This window comes from Bos mutus, chromosome 1 (genome assembly GCF_027580195.1).
Source record: "Bos mutus isolate GX-2022 chromosome 1, NWIPB_WYAK_1.1, whole genome shotgun sequence".
NCBI lineage: Eukaryota > Metazoa > Chordata > Mammalia > Artiodactyla > Bovidae > Bos > Bos mutus.
Window position 1 is genome coordinate 1,292,188 of NC_091617.1, and position 24,072 is coordinate 1,316,259.

Consider the following 24,072-nt stretch of genomic DNA (forward strand, 5'->3'; position numbering starts at 1 on the left):
GGAAATACCAATTTTTGTTTCAGATCAGATCAGTCGCTCAGTCGTGTCTGACTCTTTGCGACCCCATGAATCGCAGCACGCCAGGCCTCCCTGTCCATCACCAACTCCCGGAGTTCACTCAGACTCACGTCCATCGAGTCAGTGATGCCATCCAGCCACCTCATCCTCTGTCATCCCCTTCTCCTCCTGCCCCCAATCCCTCCCAGCAGTCAACTCTTCGCGTGAGGTGGCCAAAGTACTGGAGTTTCAGCTTTAGCATCATTCCTTCCAAAGAAATCCCAGGGCTGATCTCCTTCAGAATGGACTGGTTGGATCTCCTTGCAGTCCAAGGGACTCTCAAGAGTCTTCTCCAACACCACAGTTCAAAAGCATCAATTCTTCGGTGCTCAGCCTTCTTCACAGTCCAATTCTCACATCCATACATGACCACAGGAAAAACCATAGCCTTGACTAGACGAACCTTTGTTGGCAAAGTAATGTCTCTGCTTTTGAATATACTATCTAGGTTGGTCATAACTTTCCTTCCAAGGAGTAAGCGTCTTTTAATTTCATGGCTGCAGTCACCATCTGCAGTGATTTTGGAGCCCAGAAAAATAAAGTCTGACACTGTTTCCACTGTTTCCCCATCCATTTCCCATGAAGTGGTGGGACCGGATGCCATGATCTTCGTTTTCTGAATGTTGAGCTTTAAGCCAACTTTTTCACTCTCTACTTTCACTTTCATCAAGAGGCTTTTGAGTTCCTCTTCACTTTCTGCCATAAGGGTGGTGTCATCTGCATATGTGAAGTTATTGATATTTCTCCCGGCAATCTTGATTCCAGCTTGTGCTTCTTCCAGCCCAGCGTTTCTCATGATGTACTCTGCATATAAGGTAAATAAACAGCATGACAATATACAGCCTTGACGAACTCCTTTTCCTATTTGGAACCAGTCTGTTGTTCCATATCCAGTTCTAACTGTTGCTTCCTGACCTGCATACAAATTTCTCAAGAGGCAGATCAGGTGGTCTGGTATTCCCATCTCTTTCAGAATTTTCCACAGTTTATTGTGATCCACACAGTCAAAGGCTTTGGCATAGTCAATAAAGCAGAAATAGATGTTTTTCTGGAACTCTCTTGCTTTTTCCATGATCCAGCGGATGTTGGCAATTTGATCTCTGGTTCCTCTGCCTTTTCTAAAACCAGCTTGAACATCAGGAAGTTCATGGTTCACATATTGCTGAAGCCTGGCTTGGAGAATTTTGAGCATTACTTTACTAGCGTATGAGATGAGTGCAATTGTGTGGTAGTTTTGTTTAAGCTAGTGTTATTTTGTGGTTGTTTCCCCCTGCTTCTTGCAGCCAAATCTGATCCTAATACAATAATCAAAAAAGAAGCAAGACTTAAAAACAGTATTATTTGGCCATACTTGACAGTTTGTGGGATCTTAGTTCCCCAGCTAGGGATGGAACTCAGGCTGGCAATGAAAGCACTAAACCCTAACCACGGGACTGCTGGGGAATTCCCTACAAACTTGTTTTTAAAAGTCTACTTTCATAGATCAGCAATTAAACTAGTTTTAAGGTTGCACATATTGTATTGTATATTCTGTAGGAAATTTAGAGGGACAGAGCTTGCAAAATCTGTTGAAATTACACTGAAAATTCAAGATGTAACGTCTTTAAAGGAGACAGGAAGAGACCTGACTGTAAGAAAAAGAAAAATCTGGATGCCCGGTTAAAGCATCAGGATAGAATCAGAAGACTAGTCAGTTGTTTTGGTAACCATGGGTAACAGTACTCGTTGGTAGCCTCGGACAATTAACTTCACCTTTCTAGGCTTCCATTTCTGAGTGGTTGTTGTTGTTCAGTGGCTAAGTCATGTCCGACTCTTTGCGACCCCATGGACTGCATGCAGCACGTGTGCTTCCCTGTCCTTCACTATCTCCCGGAGTTTGCTCAAACTCATGTCCATTGAGTCGGTGATGCCATCCAACCATCTCATCCTCTGTCGTCCCCATTTCCTCCTGTCTTCAATCTTTCCCAGCATCAGGGTCTTTTCCAGTGAGTCGACTCTTAGCATCAGGCGGCCAAAGCATTGGAGCTACAGCTTCAGCAACAGTCCTTCCAAAGAAAATTCAGGGTTGATTTTCTTTAGGATGGACTGGTTGGATCTCTTTGCAGTCCAAGGGACTCTCAAGAGTCTTCTCCAACACCACGGGTTCAAAAGCATCATTTCTGAGTGGTGGGGATTAGAAAAGGACATCTCTACAGGCCGCAGTTTCCAGAGAATCCTTCAGGACCACGTGCCCTACACTTGGCCAACGCCGAAGGGCCTATAGGCAAAGAGAGCCCCTGCCCCCGGGTCCCGGGATACCCTCTGCACGCGATCTCACGGATGCTACAATTGGAAGTTCCTGAGCAGAGACGCAGCGGGGTTGCCACCCAGAAGCAGACCTCGGGACCGGTCTTGTCTACGCATCCGCGAATCAGAGGACTCGGACCCTGGCGGGCGGCGCCCTAGCTCAGACCCCTGGCGTCAGGACCCGCCCCCGGAGCCCAGCCCCCGAGCCCCGCCCCCGCCCCGGCCGGCCACTTGCTGCGCGCAGATTGGCTGCCGCGGTGCGCACGGCGCCGCGCCCCGCCCTGCCGGCGCCCTCAGCCTAGCGCCGGTTGAGCGCTCCCCTCCCGGGGCTGAGGTGGCGCGGAAGACGCCGGCTCGGCCGCGGCGTGGCCGCCTCCGCCTCTGCGTGTGAGCCCAGGGGGTCGGCGTGGGCGTCGGGGAAGCCGGGTGAGTGCTGGCGGCCCGTTTCGGGGGCGCGCGAGGGGACCAGCGCCCGCCTCCGAGGCGCAGGGAGGCACCCTTGGCCCGCCCGGGGCCTCCCCGGTGCGCGGCGCCGCCGCCGGGCGTATCGGGGTCCGTGGGGCGTCGGGGCGACGCCGCCCCCTTCCTCACCAGCCCGCTCCTGCGACCGTGGCCGGCGCTCGGGGGTCGGGGTCGGGGAGAGCCGCGATCTCTCGTCGTCGGGTTGGTTGCCCTGAAAGGTTTCCATCTCGGAACTGTCGGCTTTCCGGCGTTGCGGGGAAGGGGAAAGAGGTGCGCCGGCGCGGGGCCCCGGGCCCCTCAGGGGCTTCTTCGCCCCTCTTCGCGTTGGCTCTGAACCCTTCCTTGCTGAGAATGTGGTCCGTGTTGAGTGGACTTTTCCGACTCTGTACAGAGGTGTGGCGTGGAGATGGAGGAGGATGGACATTCTTTGGAGGATTGATCGTACAGGGTTGGGTGTCCTTTGAGAAACAGAACAGCTCGTGTCGCAGAGGTAGTTGCACTGGGGACGGCCGTTCTCGTTTTTAAGCAATAAATTGACTCTCCAGTTAATCATGGGAAGGTGCTTAACTTGAAAGGTAAGTACGTGACCTAAAGCCAAAGCGCTGATGATGAGAGGCACTGTCCTCGCTCCCTCCCCGTTGCTGTGTGTGTGTGTGTGTGTGTGTGTGTGTGTGTGTGTGTGTGTGTGTGTGTGTGTGTGTGTGTGTGTGTTGGGCAAGGATTCAAGCTTCCGATTGGAGTGAATGTGTCGTCAGTCTTGTGCCTCTCAAAGACCTTGATTTCTCTTCGCAGTGTGCCACCTCTTCTCTCAAACTCCTCACCTACCCGCACTGTAACACCCCTTAGCTTCACAATTCCCAAGCCCCGGACTCTCAGGCTTGTCACACTTCTTTTCCATCATCTTCAGACACTTGGTCATCTCTTTTTGCAAACATAGTTTTCAGACGTAGAACAAACATTAGACTTTTTTTTTTTTTTAACCGATAATACTGTTGCAAGCCTCTTTGTCCTTAAAAAGAAAACCCGGAGTTATCTTGAGTATCGGTGAGGCAGGAAAGGCTGGTTTAATGAGAGCAGGGGGAGGGCGCAGTGTTCCTCTTCCGGAGACGCGCTTTCCCCACCTCCATCCTCCTCCGCCCACTAGGATTAGGGCAGCCCTAACTGGCTGGTCATTTCTGAATTCACTTCTGGACTCCAGGGTGAAGAATTTATCTTATTTTATCATTATCAACTCCTTTAAACGATTACCGTAATACATTCAGGTTGTGAACTTTTTTTTTTTAACATTACAGAAGAACATCAAGTGAAAAATTGAAACCAGGGAATTTCCTGGCAGTCCAGTGGTTAGAGCTCTGCGCTTCCCCTGCAGGGAGCAGGGATTCTCTTCCTGGTCTAAGAGCTAAGATCTCAAGTGCCAAAAAAAAAAAAAAAGAAAAGAAAAGAAAAAGAAACAGCACAGAAGTGTATCAAGTAAAAGGTTAGCATAAATTAGAACTCCTTGTTTCTTTACTTTGCACCCTCAATTCCAGTCCCTAGGAGGTGATGTGCTGTGTTAAGTCACCTCAGTCTTGTCCAACTCTTTGTGAGCCAATGGACCATAGCCCACAGGCTCCTCTGTCCCTGGGATTCTCCAGGAAAGAATACTGGAGTGGGTTGCTCTGCCCTCCTCCAGGGGATCTTCCCAACCCAGGGATCGAACCTGCAACTCTTACATCTCGTCCATTGGCAGGCAGGTTCTTTGCCAGTGGTGCTACCTGGGAAGCCCCAGGAGGGGATAGTACCATGATACTGTTGGGCAACCTACTTAATATAAGGACAGAATCATATCATTGTGGATATGCCTCATTTTAAAAATGCTGTAAAGCACGCCACTGTCTAGAAGTACTTTAATATATTTTATTGGCCCCTTATTGGTGGATGTTTTGGTTGTTTCTGAGTTTTAGCCATTAAAAGATTTACTATGTGAATATCTTTGAAAATTGTAGGATAAGTCTCAGATAGTTTAAACGGATTATTGTATTTTAGAGTATAATTTTCATGCTCTTTTCACGTGGAATCTTTTTGTAATTTGAAGGACTTTACAATTTAAAGACAGTAGCTAGGCAAAACTAATACAATATTGTAAAGTTTAAAAATAAAATAAAATTAAAAAAAAAAAAAAAAATAAAGACAGTAGCTAATTTGTTTGATTTAAATGCATTTCTTAGTATCTGTGTGTCTTTTAGTATTTAGAGACTGGATCAAAAAATTTGTTGAGTACCGAGTTAGATAATGGTGAATTTTTTAACCTTGTTGCCACATAGTGGTGTTGACTTTAAGGTTATATTGACTCACTTGATTGGCTTAGTAGGAATGAATAGAGGGCCCTGAGGAAGGGAAAATGTGAACAGGTATGTTGTGTAGTACCCTCCTGTGGTAATCCCCCTGGAATATACAGCAGTAACTGGAATTCTTGTTCTCTTTTGAAATAACTTCCTTTTGTTGTAAAAGGTATCTCGGGTATGGAGAATGTTGTGGGGAATAAATACTGTTGCAGTGATCAGCACTGTATCTACAACCACATTAAGAAAGGAGACATTTACATCTTTCTTCCAGAGGGAGCCTCTGTCGTGCTAGAAGTTAATCTTTCTCTTGCTTTATCAAATAAGCATTACACACAAATCCATAAATATACACATATATGTATATGTACACACATGTAAATGTTTACATGTTTTAAACAGTATATTTAGTTTTGAGTGAATAGTGTTAAAAACATATTACATACAAATAGCATGTTTCAAAGTTTTATTTTACTGTTACTGAGAGTGCTGCCAAGAATAGGTTTTTTAAGAGCACTTAAGAAACAGATATCTATGTAGTCCCTAGAGAAAGGACTGTCTCAATAAAAGTGCTGGGTTGGATATAATTGGTTAATGTTCCAGAGGGCAACAAAATCATAATACCTTTGTGATGAATCATTTCTACAAGGCTATAATGATCATACCTTATTAATTTTTGCAGTTAAGCACAAACCTTATAGGATGATAAACTGTGTCTTTATTAACAGTGGATTGTTCATTAAATAAACTGAGATAAGGAAATTATTTCCCCAAGAGCCCAGATGAGGTCCTAACAGGCTTATTAAAAAAAATGCTAGTGCTTTCTCCCTTTGAGATTAAAATTTTGTTTCGTAATTGCGAGCACAATGCTGACCATGTAAGGAAAGGACAGGATTTATTGTCACTTTGAGATGAACGCTTCCAGGAAAAATGAGGGAGACAGAACGGCTTCAGCTTCCTTGACTTTTCCCCACTGGAGCCCTTTCTGAAGGGGTCAGTGGACAGTGTTCTGGGTGAGTCTTGGGAGACGTTTACTACGGTCTCAGGGGATCTGGGAGGCTTTAATGTGAAGCGAACACTGGAAGGACAGCAGAGATACGGTCAGAGGGCGTGGCCGGCTCTCTGTGGCCTCCCTGCAGTTACCAGGGTAGGTCAAAGCAGAACCTTCTGTCAGGGAAGTGCGTGTCCTTTGCTGATGCTGGCTGCAGGACTCCGAAAGAGAACAGGAACTGCCTCAGTGTATGATCATGATCCAGCCAAGCCCAGCTGAGGACGGATTAGTAGGAGTCTGGGCCAGGTTCACGGCATTCAGTCCTCAAGTGAAAAAGCTGGCGGAGCAGTGGGACCTCGCTTCATTCCAGCAGGTTGTCCGAGTCTGGGGGCCCTGCAGGGCTCTCGTCAGCTCTCCTGTGTGGGGATCTTTCCTGTATTCTCTTTTGTTGCTTTTCACTCACTCTGATGGCACTCAGACAGCAGTAGTCTCCTGACAAGGAGAATTATGATTCCTGATCCTTTGTGAACCTTTTTTTGTTGTTTGTTTGTGTTTTAATTTCCGCAGACTGTTCTCTGCTTTGACTTCAGTGATTTGGCGGCTTCCCTAATGGCTCCGTGGGTAAAGAATCTGCCTGCAATGCAGGAGATGCAGATTCGATCCCTGTGTCAGGAAGATCCCCTGGAGAAGGAAGTGGCAACCCCCTCTAGTACTCTTGCTTGGAAAATTCCATGCACAGAGGAGCCTGGAGGTCTACAGTCCATGGGATCTCAAAGAGTCAGACATAACTAAGCACACACACACACACATTTTCTGCTTTGACTTCAATGATTTGAAATTTAAAATAGTCTGTCTTAGTGTGGGTCTATTTTCATCCATTATTTTGAGTATCTGATGGGCCCTTTAAATCAGAAAATACAGTTCTTCCTATTCTGGAGAAGTTTTCCTGAATATTTTGTTATTTTTCTCCCTCATGTTTTCTCTGTAGTTCCTCCTGAAACACCTGTTACTTGGATGTGAGCCTTGTAAAGGTCTTCTCATTTTCTTACCTGTTTTCTTCTGTTTTCCATCTACTTACGGCTAGATTTTCTTAACTTTTACTTCCCAAACTTTATATTTGGATTTAAGAAAACCCCATGGTTATACTTTTAATATTCAAAGGCTATTTTTTAGTCTCTGAGTGTTCCTTACGATAACATGCTGTTCTTGCTTTAAGATGCAGTATGTTCTCTTGTTTCTGAGGTTGTAATGATTTTAAGTTTCCCTTCTCTGCGTAGCTTTCCAGACTCCTGTCTGGAGGGGATCTAGCTTCAGTCTCCTGCACCAGAACAGAGGAATGGCAAACTTCTGTCCAGTTTTCAGGATGATGCCTGAGTCTGCCATTGTGCATGGTATCCCTCAGTCCAGAAGGCCAGATGTGGGGGAAAACCTCAGACTTCTATCTGGATATGGATGAGGCAGTTGCCAGGCCATGGAGGGCATGGCAACCCACTCCAGCATTCTTGCCTGGAGAATCCCCACAGACAGAAGAGCCTGGCGGGCTACAGTTTGTAGGATCGCAAAGGGCCAGACATGACTGAAAGACCGAGCAAAGAGAAAAGGGACAGGTTCTGGGCCCTAACTTGTTTTCCTGCCTCCCTCAAGTCTTTACCGTGTTGGTTCTCAGCTTTCCCTGCTACTGGCTTGGACGTCCAGCTTTCTTGGGCATGCTCAGTCAGTGACCATGGTCCATCTGCTTTGCAACTTTCAAAATTTTACTGCTCTTGTCTCTTCTGTTCTCATCATTGTGTTCACGACTCCTTTTACTGATTGCAGTTTTTAGTGATGTTTCAGGAGGGAGCAAAATGAGATGCTTGGATACATCTTCACCCAAAGATAGTAATAGTTGTTTTTGACCAAGTGGTAACTGAAACTCCAATACTTTGGCCACCTGACGCGAAGAGCTGACTTATTTGAAAAGACCCTGATGCTGGGAAAGATTGAAGGCAGGAGGAGAAGGGGACGACAGAGGATGAGATGGTTGGATGGCATCACTGACTCAATGGACATGAGTTTAGGTGGACTCCAGGAGTTGGTGATGGACAGGGAGGCCTGGTGTGTTGCAGTTCATGGGGTCGCAAAGATTGGACACGACTGAGCTACTGAACTGAATGGCAGTACTGCCATAAACAGAAGGCCGTCTTCAAAGCGGTCCTATGTTTGTGATGTTTGTGAACCCTCTTCTTGGTGGGTAGTGGTTGATAGCATTGAGTGAGCCCAGTGTTCTGGCCTGTCTTTTTAATTCTCACTTATCGAGGGACGTGCTGTCATATCCCCAGTTTACACATCAGAAGACCAAAACCTAGGGATATTTAAAGCTTGAACAGTTGTGGACTCCGCAGGGGAATGAGGGGGTAAGACAAATGGAGAGTAGCATTGGCATATATGCGCCATCATGTTTAAAATAGACAGCTAGTGGGAACCCGCTGCATAGCGCTGGGAGCTCAGCTTGGTGCTCCGTGATGACCCAGAGGGTGGGCTGGGGATGGGGAGCTTCAGGAGGGAGGGAGTATATGTATGCTTATAGCTGATTGCCATTGCTGTACAACAGAAATCAACATATTGCAAAACGATTATCCTCCAATTAAAAAAAATAAAGCCTGAACAGTGCCAGTCACATAGCAACTATTCCATTAAAAATGGAATTAAATGAGCCTGGCCAGGAAGGCACAGCTGGGAAGAGGCTGATGTAGGCGAGGGCCCAGGCTGGTGCTCACTCCATGGACTGTACTTTCAGCTGCCTGGGTGGTGGCTGGCGCTGGAGGAGGGTAATTGGTGTCTAGGCGTCTACTTCCTTTGTGCCCTTTGGCAACATTCTTACTCAGGTCTTTACCTGCCCATTACTGTTTGCCAGGTGGGTTCCCTTTCACCTACTTGGGTTCAGAGCTGTGACCCGGGGCCAGTTTCCCTGAACAGGGGAGGAGAGCATTTTCTGAGCAATCTCAGAGGACTCAAAGATTCCCAGGCAGGGCTCCTGCGGGGAAACCTGGGTAAAGGTGGCTTCCGAGAGTGAGTGATGTTTTCCTGTGGCTAGATCAGCTCTGGGGTTGTGTAGCAGTCATCTTACTTAGGTAGCAACTCATGATTATCTGCCACTCTATTTTTTTCCAGCTTTTTATTATAAAAAATTTTTAAACATACAGAAAAATTGAACAAAAGATTTAACATTTTGCCGTATTTGTCTCATTTTTTTCTTTTTCTTTGCTGAACCATTTGCTCATATGTTGCTGACACTGACACCTCACCCCCAAATAGTAAGCAAGCATCTCCTAACAAGGTCATTCTCTTTACATAACCACAATTCTGTAATGTTCTCTGACCTGTATTCTGATTTCCCCAGTTGGCCCAGAGTGCCTTAAAAGTTTTTTTTTTTTTGAAATGAGGACCAGTAATGGCTTACACATTTCACTTGGTTGGTTAATTGTATTTTTTGTCATAGATGAGTTTAATGGTGAAATCTTTTGAACCTTCTAGCTCGTATTGCTTTTGGCGACTACTTCATGACTGGAAATATGATGGTTCTCAGAATCTTCGAAATGGAGGGGACCCTTGATGTCATCTGGTTCAGTTATTTCCGAACTTGGCTTCTGTGTGTCCGAAAAGTTGAATTGGGAGTGTGTCTGTAGACAAAGAGATGAAGAGCCATTCCAAGGACACAGATATATAGAAATAGATACAGAAATATATACATGAATATATTGAAAATATCTAACAGTTTGCCTAACAGTAGTGTTTGGTAAGTATTGGCTGTCTTCTCCCTTTTATTTCTTTGTGACTGGAGTGAAGAGTGCCTCAGGATAGTAGGAGCTAAGGAAGCTATATTAGGGAGAGACTGTAAGTATCCTGTGTCATTTGGCTTTATCTTGAGCCATTGAAAGTTTTACAATAAAAGGCATGATCCCACCTGAGTTTGTTTTTAAACTACTTTTTTTTTCCTTGACTGTGCCGCACGGCTTATTAGATCTTAATTCCCCAGCAAGGGAGCAAAACCATGCCCAAGTGGAAGCAGGGAGTCTTAACCACTAGGCTTCCAGGGAAGTCCCCCCAATTTGAGTTTTAGAAAGTTCTGGCAGAAAATGGACTTGAGAAAGCACAGAGGATGGTTTTAAGAACTGATATGCTTAAATATATTGTCATGGCAAGATTTTATTTCCTTCACTGAAATAATGCTTTTTATTACCAGTGTTTACAAATTATCAATTTAAATAAATCTAGGGCTTCCCTGGTGGCTCAGAGGTTAAAATGTCTGCCTCCAATGCGGGAGACCCGGGTTTGATCCCTGGGTCGGGAAGATCCCCTGGAGAAGGAAATGGTAACCCACTCCAGCATTCTTGCCTGGAGAATCCCATGGACGGAGAAGCCTGGTAGGCTACAGTCCACGGGGTCACAAAGAGTCGGACACGACTAAGCGACTTCACCTTCAGGTATAAAGTAGACTCTTCTTTTTTTGGTGACAGGATAATGAGACATGTATTGCATTTCAGAGTTTGAAAGACAGAATATTTAGATTCAGTCATTCAGCAAGTATTGGAGTGCCTTCTTTATGCCATGTACTGTGCTAAGCTCTGGGAGAACCACAGTGAGCAAAAACGGATGTGGGTGTCCTTTGTGGAGCTTACTTTCTTCAGAGGGAGGTAGGTATTGATCACATAGAAGATTAATACTGAAATGCTAGGGGAATTAGATCTGGCCATGGAGTCAGGAGAGCATGGAAGCCGTTATCATCATCCACTTGGATTATTTCAACAACCTTTTAACTGGTTTCGCTCCTTCCACTCTTCCCCCGGCAGTCTGTTCTCCCCACAACAGCCTAAGGGATGCTTTTAAATGTTTGGCAGACTTCTCAGACTCCCTTGCTGCTGCTAAGTCGCTTCAATCGTGTCCTACTCCTAGCGACCCCATGGACTGCAGCCTGCCAGCCTCCTCTGTCCATGGGATTCGCCAGGCAGGAGTACTGGAGTGGGTTGCTATTGCCTTCTCCCTTAGGGCTCCCAATTTTAATCAGTAAAGACGAAAGTTCTCACAGTAGCCTGTGAGGCTACCCTGTTACCTCTCTGGTCTACTTTCCCAGCTCACTGACTCCATTGCAACCTCGCCTGCTTCCGTGTTGCTCCTTGAATAACCCGTCCTGCCCTGGGGCCTCTGCCTTGCTGTTGTTCTGTCTGATACTCACGAGGCTAACTCCATGCCTTCAGGTGTCATCTTTTCAAGGGGGCCTACCTTGTCCACCAGTTTGACCTTTCAGCTGGCCCCACTCTAGTCCACACTCCCAGTGCTCCTAGTCTGCTTTGTTTCCCGCATGGCATTTATCATTTTCTAGATCAGATCAGATCAGTCGCTCGGTCGTGTCCGACTCTTTGCGACCCCATGAATCGCAGCACGCCAGGCCTCCCTGTCCATCACCAACTCCCGGAGTTCACTCAGACTCACATCCATCGAGTCAGTGATGCCATCCAGCCATCTCATCCTCTGTCATCTCCTTCTCCTCCTGCCCCCAATCTCTCCCAGCATCAGAGTCTTTTCCAATGAGTCAACTCTTCGCATGAGGTGGCCAAAGTACTGGGGTTTCAGCTTTAGCATCATTCCTTCCAAAGAAATCCCAGGGCTGATCTCCTTCAGAATGGACTGGTTGGATCTCCTTGCAGTTCAACGGACTCTCAAGAGTCTTCTCCAACACCACAGTTCAAAAGCATCAATTCTTCGGCGCTCAGCCTTCTTCACAGTCCAACTCTCACATCCATACATGACCACAGGAAAAACCATAGCCTTGACTAGACGAACCTTTGTTGGCAGAGTAATGTCTCTGCTTTTGAATATACTATCTAGGTTGGTCATAACTTTCCTTCCAAGGAGTAAGCGTCTTTTAATTTCATGGCTGCAGTCACCATCTGCAGTGATTTTGGAGCCCAGAAAAATAAAGTCTGACACTGTTTCCACTGTTTCCCCATCTATTTCCCATGAAGTGGTGGGACCGGATGCCATGATCTTCGTTTTCTGAATATTGAGCTTTAAGCCAACTTTTTCACTCTCCACTTTCACTTTCATCAAGAAGCTTTTGAGTTCCTCTTCACTTTCTGCCATAAGGGTGGTGTCATCTGCATATGTGAGGTTATTGATATTTCTCCCAGCAATCTTGATTCCAGCTTGTGCTTCTTCCACTCCAGCGTTTCTCATGATGTACTCTGCATATAAGGTAAATAAACAGGATGACAATATACAGCCTTGACGTACTCCCTTTCCTATTTGGAACCAGTCTGTTGTTCCATGTCCAGTTCTAACTGTTGCTTCCTGACCTGCATACAAATTTCTCAAGAGGCAGATCAGGTGGTCTGGTATTCCCATCTCTTTCAGGATTTTCCACAGTTTATTGTGATCCCACAGTCAAAGGCTTTGGCATAGTCAATAAAGCAGAAATAGATGTTTTTCTGGAACTCTCTTGCTTTTTCCATGATCCAGTGGATGTTGGCAATTTGATCTCTGGTTCCTCTGCCTTTTCTAAAACCAGCTTGAACATCAGGAAGTTCACTGTTCACGTATTGCTGAAGCCTGTCTTGGAGAATTTTGAGCATTACTTTACTAGCGTGTGAGGTGTGTGCAATTACGTTTATTGTGTCGTTCCCATCTCCCTTCTTTCGCACTGCCAAAGCTCCACATGGCCAGTGCTTTTTATCTTCTCATTCTTGTATCTTAAGTGTCCACAGCAGGGCCTGGCGTGTAGCCGGCACTCCTTAAATAAACCTTGAATGAATGAAAGGAAAGCTGATGTTTGAGTGGAGAAGTCACAACTAAGGGGACATCTGGCATCATGAGTAGGAGTTAACCAGGTGAGCTGGGGGTGGAAAGGTAGGTTTCACGCGGAGAGGATGTGGTTTATATGGGGTGATTCAGCAAGTGTAAGGCACTACAAGAAAAACGAGGATCATTGGGAGAGAGAGGAGAAACTATTTCAAGAGCAGCTTGAGGAGAAAAAGTGCTGGGCCGTGCTACAGCGTCTTTGTCTTTAGAAATGGAAGGACGGTGAAAGGTTTTAAGCAGGGAGGAGATGCCAGCTTTGTGCCTTTTAAAAGCAACAACAACATTCTAGCTGTGGTATGGGGAACATATTGATGAGGGCACGATGGGTGAGGCTGGATCAGTTGGGTACCTGTTGTCATGGGACAGGTGGGAGAGGGACCTCTCTCCATCACTCAGGTGATGGTGCTGGAAGGGAGACGTGGAGAAGTTAGACTTGAGAGAGTTAAGTGAAAGTTGCTCAGTCATGTCCAACACATTGCAACGCCATAGACTATACAGTCCATGGAATTCTCTAGGCCGGAATACTGGAGTGGGTAGCCCTTCCCTTCTCCAGGGGATCTTCCCAACCCAGGGATCAAACCCAGGTCTCCCACATCACAGGCGAATTCTTCACCAACTGAGCCACAGGGAAGCCCTGAGAGAGTTAAAGGAGGCACAATCAGGTAAGGGATGTGAGAGGTAAGAAAGAAGTAAAGAGGAAGACACCTGAATTTCTGGCTTATGTAATCGAATGACTGGTGATTCATTAATTGTGAGAATACTGGAATAGGATCAGATTTGGAGGAGGGGACCATGCATTTGAATTTGTGTTTGGACCTGCTGATTTTGAAGTGACTGAGACAGCCAGAGGGTGTCAGGCAAGTAGTTGGATGTATGGAAACGTAAATCTGTGAATCAACTGCATAGGGAGGCAGTATAGGGAAGGTTCACCATTTTGAATAATTCATGTTTTGAATAATTAAAAGTTGTTAAGGATATTACTGGGGCAAATTGTATAGCTACAGGATTAGAGTCTCCTTAGAAACCTAAGCTCCCTGTCCTTTACTTTGGCTTTTAGTTTTAAATCTTTTACCAAAATTGATGCTACTTCCTAAATTTTATTTCTGTTTAATAGATGATTTATAGGTGAGAAGGCAAAGAAGCATCCTGAGATTAAGTATGTAAAATGTCTTTTCCAAAAGTGCTTTAGCTCTCTGAATAATTCATTCTGTTGGATCTTAAGGCCTATAAAATATTCACACTGTGAGTGCCCAGAAACCAGGTTTGTAGCAACCCAAGAAGAGAGCTTGTATTCTCCAGACTCGCTTGGCAAGATTTGAATCAACAGTAATCACACTGTCATTGTGGATCTCATTGGATGGCTTTCTTCTATTTCTGGGTGGTCACAGGGTTCCTGTAAATTGGGGCCCTTTCTCTTCCATCTTGTTTTTCTTGCTCTCTTCACCACAGGCAGTAGGATAGTAACTTTCTGCTTAAGAAACCAGAAATGAGAGGAATGCTGTGAATCTCTCTGGCATAGGTACAGTGTAATGGTCACAAAATGGGTTTTGGAATCAGATGTGAGCTTCAGTGGAATCCTGGCTTTCCTTCTTGCTAGCTGTGTGACCTTGGGCCAGTTCTTCTCTAAACCTTTTTTTAGTAATACCATAGAATCTTAGTAATTGCCTTAGAGTATTTGTGAGGAGTCAGTGGAATAGTCTGTGCAAAGAGTTCCTCCGAGGATGGAGTGGAGCTGTCTGTAACCGATAAGCACCTTGTAACTAACAGCCAGTAGTAGTCGTAGAGGTGGGGAGATGTATGTTTTACTCTGTATGACTCTTACACGTTTAGTTTGACCGCCTCGTGAAGCTTGTGGGACTTTAGCTCCCCAGCCAGGGGTTGAGCCTGGGCCCTCGGCATTTGAAAGCACAGAGCCCTAAGCGCTGGACCACCAGCGAATTCCCATAGATTTTATTTCTGTCTCTTTTGAGTCAGTTGTCTGATTATGTAGACCTACTATCTTGGACAGTATTTAAATTTTGTTAATTTCCTGATTTGGGGGTGAGGGGGTAACAGTTATTTTTTTTTTTTTTTTTTACAAATTGTAACGATTTAAAAAACATCTCAGTTGATTTCTCTGCCAGTTTGTTCACCTCCTGATGATGGGTGCCAAGTTTTATTCATCTTCGTTTTTCCCACAGTACCTTGCTTGTAAGGCATGTTCTGTAAGTACTCCATACATGTTCTAGAGGAGTTTTGTGCTGGTTAAGTCCCACTGTGTGTAGTCCGCTGTGATGCCTGGCACACAGTGATGCAAGGAAGGAAGGAAGGGAGTCTCAGATGAGCACCGAGTCAGTCCTCCGCCCTCTTCCACGTTTCCTCCTCCAGATACGCTAGCTGCGCCCATGAGTTCAGCTACCACTTAATCACTGCAAACCTCCAGCCTCTTTTTCTGTCTTAAACCACTGTTCCTCTGTGCATGTCTTTGGCACCTCTCCACCTGCAGGCCCTTCATCATTTCAAGCCCATTATGCTCAAACTCTCCCATTCTCCCTTCCCTGTTTCGGTTAGTGGTGTCTTGCCAGGCATTGAGCACCCAAACGTAGTCATTCTTAGCTCTTGCTTGCTTGTGGATAATACCATGCTAGTATTTCTCAAACAAAACCCTTTAGCCTGTACCAGTCTGGCCTCAGTTCATATCCTTATTCTCTTTCTGTCTAGAAGGTGTCTTTAACATATTCTTTCAGTCCCTTCTCCATACTCCTGCTCCCAGAATTATCTTTCAAATCACAGCACTGATCTTGTCTTCCCTGCTTACAAGCCTCTGGCAGTTCCCTAGTTCTCAAAGCAAGGGCCTACAGACTCCGAGCTGTGGGCCAGGTCTGGTCTGCTGCTTGCTTTGTAAATTAAGTATTATTGGAATACAGGCATATGCTCATTTGTCCACATAGTGTCTGTGCTGTATAACAGCAGAGATGCATAGTCCTGGCGGAGATCGTTTGGTCTGCAAAGCCAAAAATGTGCACTCTCTGGTTCTTTACAGAAGAAGTTGGCTAATCCCTGGCTTCGAGGGTAGAGGTCAGATTTGCATAGGCTGAAAAAGTCTTCTTGATCTTGTTCCATACAGGTTAATCACCACCACCACTCTTTGAAATACCATAAACTCTACCCTGTTTTCTTGTGTGCCTACATGATTTCACATATTTTATTCCTTCTTTTTCATCTATCACATTCCTATTGTTGCTTTAAAACTCAGCCAAGTTTATTTTTCCTTTATTAAACTTCCCTCAACTCTTCCTGGCAACTCTTCTGTAACACTGTTTTTATATTTCTATTATACCGCTTTTATGTTACAGCCCATAGGTTATGTATATTTATAGCACATTTACTCTTCTGACAATGTCCCCTAAATTCTTTACGTTGATTGTGGTAATCATTTTTGTATACACAGCACCTAACATCATTTGGCAACTAGTGCAAAGATAGATGAACAAACAGATGGTAGTATGAAAGTTTGGTCAAAGGAAAGAATTTTGAATTTTGGGACTTGGGTGTATATGGAAATTGTTCAGACCATGTTTATATATTATTCAAGTATTTGTTGTTTTCTCCTCTTGCCTTTTTCAGCTGTCCTTTGGTTTCCTAAACTAACTGTTTGGAAATGAAATTTTCACAATAGAATCATTTAAAATGCCCTCTAAAAAGGGCTCATTTCTGGGAATTCCCTGGTGGTCCAGTGGTTAGGATTCCGAGCTTCCACTTAAGGGGGCATAGGTTTGATCCCTGGTTGGGGAACTATGATCCTGTATGCGGCATGGCACAGGCAAAAAAACAAAAAAAGACTCATTTCTTTTTATAAAGAGTTACCTTTTAGGAGTGGCAATAATGACTGTCTAATGTCTGTCAAGGCTATGGTTTTTCCAGTGATCATGTATGGATGTGAGAGTTGGACTGTGAAGAAAGCTGAGTGCCGAAGAACTGATGCTTTTGAACTGTGGTGTTGGAGAAGACTCTTGAGAGTCCCTTGGACTGCAAGGAGATCCAGCCAGTCCATCCTAAAGGAGATCAGTCCTGGGTGTTCATTGGAAGGACCGATGCTAAAGCTGAATGGCATCACCGACTTGATAGACATGAGTTTGAGTGAACTCCGGGAGTTGGTGATGGACAGGGAGGCCTGGTGTGCTGCGATTCATGGGGTCGCAGAGTCGGACACGACTGAGCGACTGAACTGAAATGAGCTGAACTGAATGTATTAGAAAACTTCCTTTAGTTCAGTTTAATAATCTTGTTTTTTAAAAATTGCTACCAGGGTCAGTTTTATGGGAGAACATATCGGTAATTTCCTTGACCTCAAAAAAGTTTGTTTATTAAACATAGTTATAGACATAGTACATCATATAAGAGGTTTCAACAGGCAAGAAGAATCAACAATTCATAGTTTTAATTACAGTGTTAATGTTAAAAATCACTTTGCATTAAAAAAATGTAATTCATGCTCAGTGCAGCAGACTTTGAAAATAGACTAAAAAACACACACATCTTATTATCATCCATATGTAAATGATATTACGGAAGTACTGGTGTTTGTCGTTCTAGCATTTTTACACATGTGTGTGTTTATACTGCTGATTCTTTTTTCTAAAAAGGAAATAATGCAATAGATAGTTTTAATAACCTGCTTTTTTCACTTAGTCATTACCATTTACTCATGCCATTCTATGTTTTTCAGAAATAAATATAAAAAAAGTTTTTTTCACATGGCATGTGGGATATTAGCTCCCCAACTAGAGATGAAACCTGCACCCCCTGCATTGGAAGCATGGGGTCTCAACCACTGGACCACCAGGGAAGTCCCTCAAAAATACTTTTTTAAATGTCTGCATTAACGCCAAAGCCTTTGACTCTGTGGATCACAACAAACTGTGGAAAATTCTTCAAGAGACGGGAATACCAGACCACACCTGACCTGCCTCCTGAGAAATCTATATGCAGGTCAAGAAGCAACAGAACTAGACATAGAAAAACAGACTGGTTCCAAATTGGGAAAGCAGTACATCAAGGCTGTATATTGTTACCCTGTTTGTTTAACTTATATGCAGAGTACGTCATGTGAAATGTTGGGCTGGATGAAGCAAAAGCTGGAATCAACATTTCCAGGAAAAATATCAATAACTTCAGATATGCAGATGATGCCTCCCTTAGGGCAGAAAGCGAAGGAGAACTAAAGAGCCTTTTGATGAAAGTGAAAGAGGAGAGTGAAAAAGTTGGCTTAAAACTCAATATTCAGAAAATGAAGGTAAAGGCATCTGGTCTCATCACTTCATGGCAGATAGATGGGGAAGCAATGGAAACAGTGAGAGATTTTATTTTCTAGGGCTCCAAGATCACTGCAGATGGTGACTGCAGCCATGAAATTAAAAGATGCTTGCTCTTTGGAAGAAAAGTTATGACCAACCTAGACAGCTTATTAAAAAACAGAGACGTTACTTTGCCCACAAAGGTCCGTCTAGTCAAAGCTATCCAGTAGTCATGTGTGGATGTGAGAGTGGACTATAAAGAAAGCTGAGCACCGAAGAATTGTTGCTTTTGAACTGTGGTGTTGGAGAAGACTCTTGAGAGTCCCTTGGACTGCAAGGACATCCAGCCAGTCCATCCTAAGGGAGATGATCAGTCCTGGGTGTTAATTGGAAGGACTGATATTGAAGCTGAAACTCTAATACTTTGGCCATCTGATGCGAAGAGTTGACTCATTTGAAAAGACCCTGATTCTGGGAAAGATTGAAGGCGGGAGGAGAAGGGGACAACAGAGGATGAGCTGGTTGGATGGCATCACCGACTCAATGGACATGAGTTTGGGTAAACTCCAGAAGTTGGTGATGGACAGGGAGGCCTGGCGTGCTGCGGTTCATGGGGTCGCAAAGAGTCGGACACGACTGAGTGACTGAACTGAACTGAACTGATGCCATTTTATATAAGGGACTTCAGTGTCCACAAATTTTAGTATCCAAGGGGAGTCCTGAAACCAAACCCCCTGTATATACCGAGGGATGACTGTATGTTTTCTGAAATGAATTTTAAGGAGACTATTTATTCGGCTGTGTCAGGTCTTAGTTGCAGTATGCGGGACCTTTCAGGATCTTTCACTGTGGGCGTGCTCCTTCGTTAGCTGTGGTTCCGCAGGCTCCGGGCCGAATGGGCTCAGTAGTTGCGGAGTCAGGTCTTAGTTGCAGTATGCGGGACCTTTCAGGATCTTTCACTGTGGCGTGCTCCTTCGTTAGCTGTGGTTCCGCAGGCTCTGGGCCGAATGGGCTCAGTAGTTGCGGCGTGCAGACCTAGTTGCCCTGAGGCATGTGGGATCTTAGTTCCCCGACCAGGGATCAAACCCACATCTTTTGCATTGAAAGGTGGGTTCTTAACCCCTGGACCACTGGGTAAGTCTTGGGAAATGAATTTTACAATAAGAAGTACGACTTTTGTTTTAACCTTCAGACATTGTCTTAAATTCATGGTGACCTTCCCCTAAACTTGCTTTTTAACTAGTTAATGTTTAATCTTTGATAACAGTTCATCTCCATGTCTGCAGACTATCTTGATGAAACATACCCATAATGCATACAGAGTAAGTCTTTAGTGCAGCTAAAGCGTATCTAAATGATAAAATTAAAAAATAAAACTGCTTGTAGGTAAAATTTACATACTGTAAAATACACAGCTCTTAAGTGTACACTTCAGTAACTTTTGATAAATACATGTACCTGCATAATCAGTATCTCAACCAAGATATAGACCATTTCTATCACTCCCTCACAAAAAAAAGTTCCCTTGTAGTCAGTTCTCAGTCCCTGTAGGCGATCACTGTTTTGATTTCTGGGAACATTGGTTAGTTTTGTCTCTTAAGCTTCATTTAAATAGCATCATACAGTATATACTCTTTTGTGTCTGCCTTTTTTCACATAAATCAGGTTTCTGAGGTTTTTTTTCTGTGTGGTTATATGTATTATTCATCCTTTTTTGTCCCTGAATAATATTCCATTCTATGGATTGATCATAATTTGTTTATCCATTTGTTTTTCTGTTAAGCATTTAGGTTGTTTCAGTTTGGAACTAATATGAATAAACCTGCTCTAAACTTGCTTGTAAAAGTCTTTTTGTGTATGTGGACATATGTCTTTACTTCCCTTGGTAAATATTTAGAAATGGAATTGCTAGGTTATAGGATGGTTTATTTTTAACTTTGTAAGAAATTGCACTCAGAATTGTGTAAGATTTCCAATTGTTCTACCAGCAACAGTCAATATTTTTAAAAAATCTTAGCTCTTCTAGTGGATGTGATACTTCTTTAATTTGCATTTCCCTGATGACTAATGATATTGAATGCTTTTTAAGATGCTTTTGTTCATTGGATTTTAATTTAATTAATTTATTTTTGGCTACAGTGGGTCATTGTTGCTGTGTGAGGACTTTCTCTAGTTGCAGTGAGCGGTTAGTCAGGTATTTAAGAGAGTTTATATTGCAGTGTTTGGGGCTAGCTGTTGGCTGGGCCGCCACCTGGCACTAGACCAGAACACCTATATGTGGTCTGCTCACAGTACCATGGCCTTGGATTTTTCATGAAGGAACCAGGACTCTGGTCTTAGTGTTCCTTACCTTGTATGATCTAGTCTGAGAAGTTACATGGCATCACTTTCTCTACTTTGTTGGTCAACCCACCTTTGCTGTGCTGTGCTGAGTTGCTCAGTCATGTCTGACTCTTTGCAACCCCCTGGACTGTAGCCCACCAGGCTTCTCTGCCCATGGGGATTCTCCAGGCAAGAATACTAGAGTGGGTTGCTGTGCCCTCCTCCATGGGATCTTCCCAATCCTGGGATCGAACCCAGGCAGGCAGATTCTTTAACATATGAGCTACAGGGGAAGCCTAAGAATACTGGAGTAGGTAGCCTGTTCCTTCTCCAGGGGATCTTCCTGACCCAGGAATTGAACCGGGGTCTCTTGCATTGCAGTGGATTCTTTACCAGTTGAACTACCAGGGAAGCCCTCGACCCACCTTTATCGTTGGCCTCAATTCAAAGGAAGGTACATAGATCCACCTCTCAATTGGAGAAGTGTCAGAGACTTTGCAGACACGTTTTAAAAACACCCTGCTCGTTTAACAGATACTGTTAGTAAGCGCCCTCTTGTGTCTTAGCAGTCTTAGGTACATCTCAATAGATACTCAGTGTAGTACTGAATTTTTCTTCTTACCTATAGGAGATAAAGACCCGAAGTAAGTTGTTCTTTAAAGCTTTAAGAAAGGAGTACAATATTTCACTTCTTAAAAATATTTCCTTACATGGATTTTTTTTTTTTTTAAGAATATAGTATTTAATGAAAAATCCATGCTTCAGTGGTGAAAATGGCAGGCTTCCTAGATAATTTCCGTTGGCCGGAATGTGAGTGCATCGACTGGAGTGAGAGAAGAAATGCAGTGGCTTCTGTGGTTGCAGGTATATTGGTAAGTGGAAAGGCGTCGTTGGTGACATTTATGCCTCACCTTTCCCCCTGAAAATTGACCACGATTCCTTTGCACTATGAATAACCAAGATAATACAGTTTTTGTAGGCAGTAGTTTTTTCCTTCCTTTTTTGCTTTAATATTTATTTATTTAGTTTCTGGCCGTGCTGGGTTTTCGTTGCTGCGTGCAAGCCTTCTCTAGTTGCAGCACCTGTGCTTCTCGTTGCCATGACGTCTCTCCTTGAGGAGCACAGACTCTAGGGCACACGGGCTTCTGCCGTTGCTGCTCAGGGGCTCCAGTGCTCGGGCTCAGTAGTTGTGGTGCACGGGCTTAGTGCTCCTCTGCATGTGGGATCCTCACGGACCAGGGATTGAACCCGTGATCCTTGCACTGGCAGGCAGATTCTTAACTGCTAGATCACCAGGGAAGTTTTTTTTTTTTTTTTTTTAAAACGCTTTTTACTAAATATATCAAACATACAGACAAAAATAGAATGGTATAAAGAGTCCCTTCTCACCCCCTGTACTTAATCTTTGAGCTTCAAAAAAATTAAATCATGGACTTCTCTGATGGGCCAGTGGTTAAGACTCCACGATTCCACTGCAGGGAGTATGAGCTCCATCCCTCCTCAGGGGACTAAGATCCCACATGCCGCAATGAAAGTGAAAGTGAAGTTGCTCAGTTGTGTCCAACGCTTTGGGAACCCATGGACTGTAGCCTGCCAGGCTCCCCTGTCCATGGGACTTTCCCATTTCCTTCTCCAGGAGATCTTCCCAACCCAGGGATCGAACCTTGGTCTTCTGCATTGCAGGCGGATTCTTTACCCTCTGAGCCACTAGGGAAGCCACAGGGCACAGCGCCAACCCCCCCCCCAAAAAAAATCAGATCGTGGCCAATCTTGTGATGGAAATCAAGCATTCCCAGGTCCCACTGAATAAGATACTTGCTGTATTTTACACGTCATTCCAGAGCTTCTTTATGATACTGGCATACTCCATCATGAAGTTTTGCATTAATTTTCTTGGTCTGAAGACTGTTGTTATAAAACTTTTCATTTTGAAGCTAAATGTATTCTGGTGCCTCCAAGGCCTGGAATGAGTTACATTCCCTTTGGGGAGCTCATCATTGAAACCACAACCACCTTGAGCTGGGACCAGAAAGATCTGTTACACTTAATGTAAATTTCTCTTTTTCAGTGTATAGGTCTACACCTGAAGTCCAATAGAAAAAAAAAATAAGTAGGACAAGAACTAAAGATAACTGTGAAGCAGTATGCATGCAGAAGTCTTTTAGGTGTTTCTAAGTTTTTCTTGCTCTCTAGGGTCATCTCTCCTGCACTTAATTTGCCTATGAAATTCCTTAGTAACTTTTCTACTTTGTCTGTTCAGCCTAGTTTACATAGAAACTTTACATTTTCCAAACTCATATTTAATCAGTTTACAGTATTTAATCAAATTGCCTATTAATTAAAATCATAGCAAGCTTAGATGTTTTCTTGGAGACGTGGCAACTCATTTGTGGAAACGAAAGTGTTTGGTCACATTAAAAAGGAATGTCCGAGTGCTTTTTAATATGAACAAGAGAGTGAAACCAGGTAATCAGGGAACTGGTTAGTTAAGAGAGCTTTGGTTGTGTATAATTTTATGGTGCATTTATGGTGTATTTTATGGTTGTATATAAATTTATGGTGAAAGAAGCAGATAATTCATTCCTAGATAATAAATTTTTCATCTTACACTGAGAGCAGGACATCAGAATCTTACACCGATTTGATTAGTTGGATTTATCTCATCACTATAAAGAAGTAAATAAGGGATTCTTATTTTTTATATTTCAGCATCTAAAACTCCAAGTAGACATATTTCATTGTATGTTTCAATTATATGGCCCATAGAAAACGTGAAATGTTAAGGAACACGTAAACCAAAGTGTTAGTGTTAGTGCTGTTTTAACGACATGGGCTCTTTCTCCTTCCCAAGTTTTTTACCGGTTGGTGGATAATGATTGATGCAGCTGTAGTGTATCCGAAGCCAGAGCAGCTGAACCATGCCTTTCACACATGTGGTGTGTTTTCCACATTGGCTTTCTTCATGTAAGTATGAGGTAACTCTCAACTCAAGATTATTTTTCTAAAAACTTTTTTTTCTCAAAAGTTTAATGCTATCTGGAATAACTTCGATTGAGTCTTTAACATGATAGATATATATGTGCGTATATCTATATTCCCATTTTATTAAAATTTTTAAAAATCAAGAATGACTGTTGAATTTGGTCAGATAATCTTTTTATCCTCTATAATGATTCAGCATGTGATTTTCGATCTTATATTTGTTAAACTGACAAATTACTATGTTTTATAGATCTTAAGACTGTTTTTTGTATTTTAACATCTCTGAATATCAGCATGCTTCTCATAGTCATTGGTATCTTATAATTCATAATTTTTTTCCTTGGCAGCATGAAAAATAATGGTGCATCTTAAAAATCATTGGCATTTTAGATTTAATCAAGTTTGTACATTTGTAGATTTTTTTAGGAGGGGAGTAATCCTTGAATATTCTCATATATTCATCTTTTACCATGGAATATTATTTAAATGTATTATTGACTATATTTGCTAGTATTTGGGGGAGGACAGGATTAACCTTTAA

At 43.6% G+C, this 24,072-nt stretch overlaps 1 protein-coding gene across 4 annotated transcripts in view; it reads left to right on the forward strand.

The window, feature by feature from the left end:
- Nucleotides 1-2,612: 2,612 nt before the first annotated feature.
- TMEM50B (transmembrane protein 50B) overlaps nucleotides 2,613-24,072 on the forward strand; it is a 37,061-nt gene continuing 15,601 nt past the window's right edge. Inside the window, exons 1-4 of one of the 4 annotated variants that reach the window (XM_070366711.1) lie at nucleotides 2,631-2,769; nucleotides 4,098-4,282; nucleotides 21,282-21,421; nucleotides 23,401-23,513. In XM_070366711.1, the coding sequence (XP_070222812.1) occupies nucleotides 21,323-21,421; nucleotides 23,401-23,513 (212 nt within the window). In that variant the 5' untranslated portion in view covers nucleotides 2,631-2,769; nucleotides 4,098-4,282; nucleotides 21,282-21,322. Of the gene's footprint in view, nucleotides 2,770-4,097; nucleotides 4,283-9,740; nucleotides 9,893-21,281; nucleotides 21,422-23,400; nucleotides 23,514-24,072 lie in introns of those variants that run through there. The other 3 variants (XM_070366687.1, XM_070366735.1, XM_070366691.1) reach the window with 3 other exon arrangements.